Genomic DNA, 2,198 nt, shown 5'->3' on the forward strand with positions numbered 1-2,198 from the left:
CGGCGGGTGGGAGCGGGGCGGCGGCGGCGGCGGCGCGGCGGCGCGGGCGCGGCAGGCGGCTTCAGCGGCGTGCTGGCTCGGGCCGGAGGGCAGCGCTGCTTCGTCGCCGGTGCTGGGCCGCAGTTTTGGGTGAGTGCGCGTCTGCGCGACACGGAATCTCTGATGCGACTCACATGTCATCTGGGGTCCTTCAACAACCGTGGATCGGCCAGCTACGCCTGCAACACATCCCTGGATTGTTGCTGGGGTCACCTTGATCCCAGGCATAGTCAGCGTCATCCGCCGTCCAAAGGCGCCCGCGCTTGCGCCGCGCCACCTCCGTCTGCAGGGGCCCGCACGCATCAGCAGGATGCGACCGCCCCGCTGCGCCCATCCCGGCAACAACGCCAAACCTGCCTTTGTCCATCAAGCGCAACCAACCGCGGCGCCGCCGCTGCCGCCCCCGATCCGCCGCAGCCTCCCCCTGACGGGCGCCCGCCTCCCGGAATGGCACGCGCTCCACACCGGCTCCATGCCGTCTGATTCCGAATCCGGATCGCTCGCAAACGTCGACGCCGGCATCCCCCAGGCCACGGCGCGCAGCCGCGGCGCCGCCGCAGGGCTGTCAGCCCAGCAGCCCGCCGCGCTGGCAGCTTCGTCCCAGCTGAGCGCCGGCGCGGCGGCGAGACCCGCGGCTGGGCCGAATTCCGTGGGGAGCCGGTCCCTCGGCTCTGTATCCGTCGCATCTTCCTCGGCTGTGGCAGCCGCAGCCGCGGCTGCGGCGGCCCCTCCGCGCGCCGCCGGCGGGCTCGTGCCGCTGCTGCTCGGCCGGGCGCGCGGCGCCAAGGCGGCGCAACCGCAGGAGGCGGCGAGCCTTCACGCCTCTCGGTCGTCCAGCGCGGCGGGGGCCGCGGCGCCGCAGCTGTCCGGGGTAGTGTCGGCTGGGGGCGGCGGTGTCTCGGGCGGCCGCCTGCCTGTCGAGGCTGCGGATTCGGAGCAGTCGAGCGGAAGCTTCTCGAGTGTGCACAGCAGCGTGCAAGCCGCAGCGAGCGGCCCCAGCTATTGCCTTGCAGCCGCGGCGTCCGCGACGGGCGACGACTCCGGCCCGCCGCCTGCAGCTGCAGGAGTAGGCGGCAGCTGCGGGGGCAGCTGCACCAGGTGCGCGGGCGGGAGCCCGCGCTCGCCGCTCGCGGCAAGCCGGGGGCGCGGTTTCAAAGCCAGGGTTGGGGGGCTGTTCAGCACCTCAAGCACAGGCAGCTCGGCGGCGGCGGCGGCCGCGGCGGTTGCAGCAGAGGCGCAGGCTGCCGGCGAGGAGAAGTCGCGTAAGGGCAGCTCGAGCGCGCTGGCGTCGCTGTTTGGCGGCTGTAAGTCCAAGAAGAGCGGCGCCGGCGCCTGCGCCGCGGTGGCGAGCCAGCCGGTTGGCGGCGCGCAGGTGATGATACAGCGCGCGCTCAGCGCCGGCAGGGAGGTTGAGGGCGCCGTCGCCGCGTGGCTCGCGGCAGGCATCCCCGGGTTCGGGCCGGCCCCCGCGGCTGGCGGGGGCGGCGCGGGCGCGCCCCGCGTGCGCGGCCACAGCCGGGCGGCGACGTGGGGCGGCCCGGGGGGCGACGCGGAGGCGGCGGCGTGGGAGGCGGGGATGGCACAGCTGGCTGTCGGGCGGCTGCAGCCCGCATTGGTCGAGCAGCAGCAGGAACAGCAGCAGCAGCAGCAGCAGCAGCAGCAGCAGCAGCAGCAGCTGTGGAACCAGGAGGACTATGGGCCACCCGAGAAGATGATGGATCGTTTCGTGTCGTGCATGGATATTGGGCCGCCCCACCCCTCCTGCGGGGTGGGCGCTGACAACGAGCTCGCGCCGCCGCCCGCCAGCTCCAGCGCGTTGCTGGCACGCAGGCAGGCGCTGCGGCGGCAGCAGCAGCAGGAGCAGCAGCAGCAGCAGAAGCAGCTGCACCCAGCCGGCGGGGAGCAGGGGCAGCGGCAGCAGGAGCAAGACGAGGGCCGCGGCGCCGACGGGCGCAGCGCCCCCGCCGCGCGGGGCGAGCCCCTGAAGGGGGCGGCGGTGTTCTCCGTGACCCCAATCGTGGCACCCCAGATGGGCGTGGACGCAGCCACCCTGGCCAGCTCCGTCCCCAGCCTTTGCTCCTGGCAGGACGCCTCCGCGGCGGCCGGCCGGGCGGCGGCCGCGGGCGGGGGCGCCGCCGGCAGCGGGAGCGGGGCCGGCG

The 2,198-nt window shown here is 75.2% G+C and overlaps 1 protein-coding gene across 1 annotated transcript; it reads left to right on the forward strand.

Annotated features, from left to right (window-relative positions):
* Nucleotides 1-456: 456 nt before the first annotated feature.
* MNEG_14624 (hypothetical protein) lies at nucleotides 457-2,101 on the forward strand (the record flags this gene model as incomplete). Its single annotated transcript, XM_014036904.1, has 1 exon — nucleotides 457-2,101. A coding segment is annotated over one exon (1,645 nt), but the record flags the coding sequence as incomplete, so codon positions are not given.
* Between the last annotated feature and the right edge of the window lie 97 nt (nucleotides 2,102-2,198).

The sequence above is a fragment of the Monoraphidium neglectum genome, assembly GCF_000611645.1.
Source record: "Monoraphidium neglectum strain SAG 48.87 unplaced genomic scaffold scaffold04634, whole genome shotgun sequence".
Lineage (NCBI taxonomy): Eukaryota > Viridiplantae > Chlorophyta > Chlorophyceae > Sphaeropleales > Selenastraceae > Monoraphidium > Monoraphidium neglectum.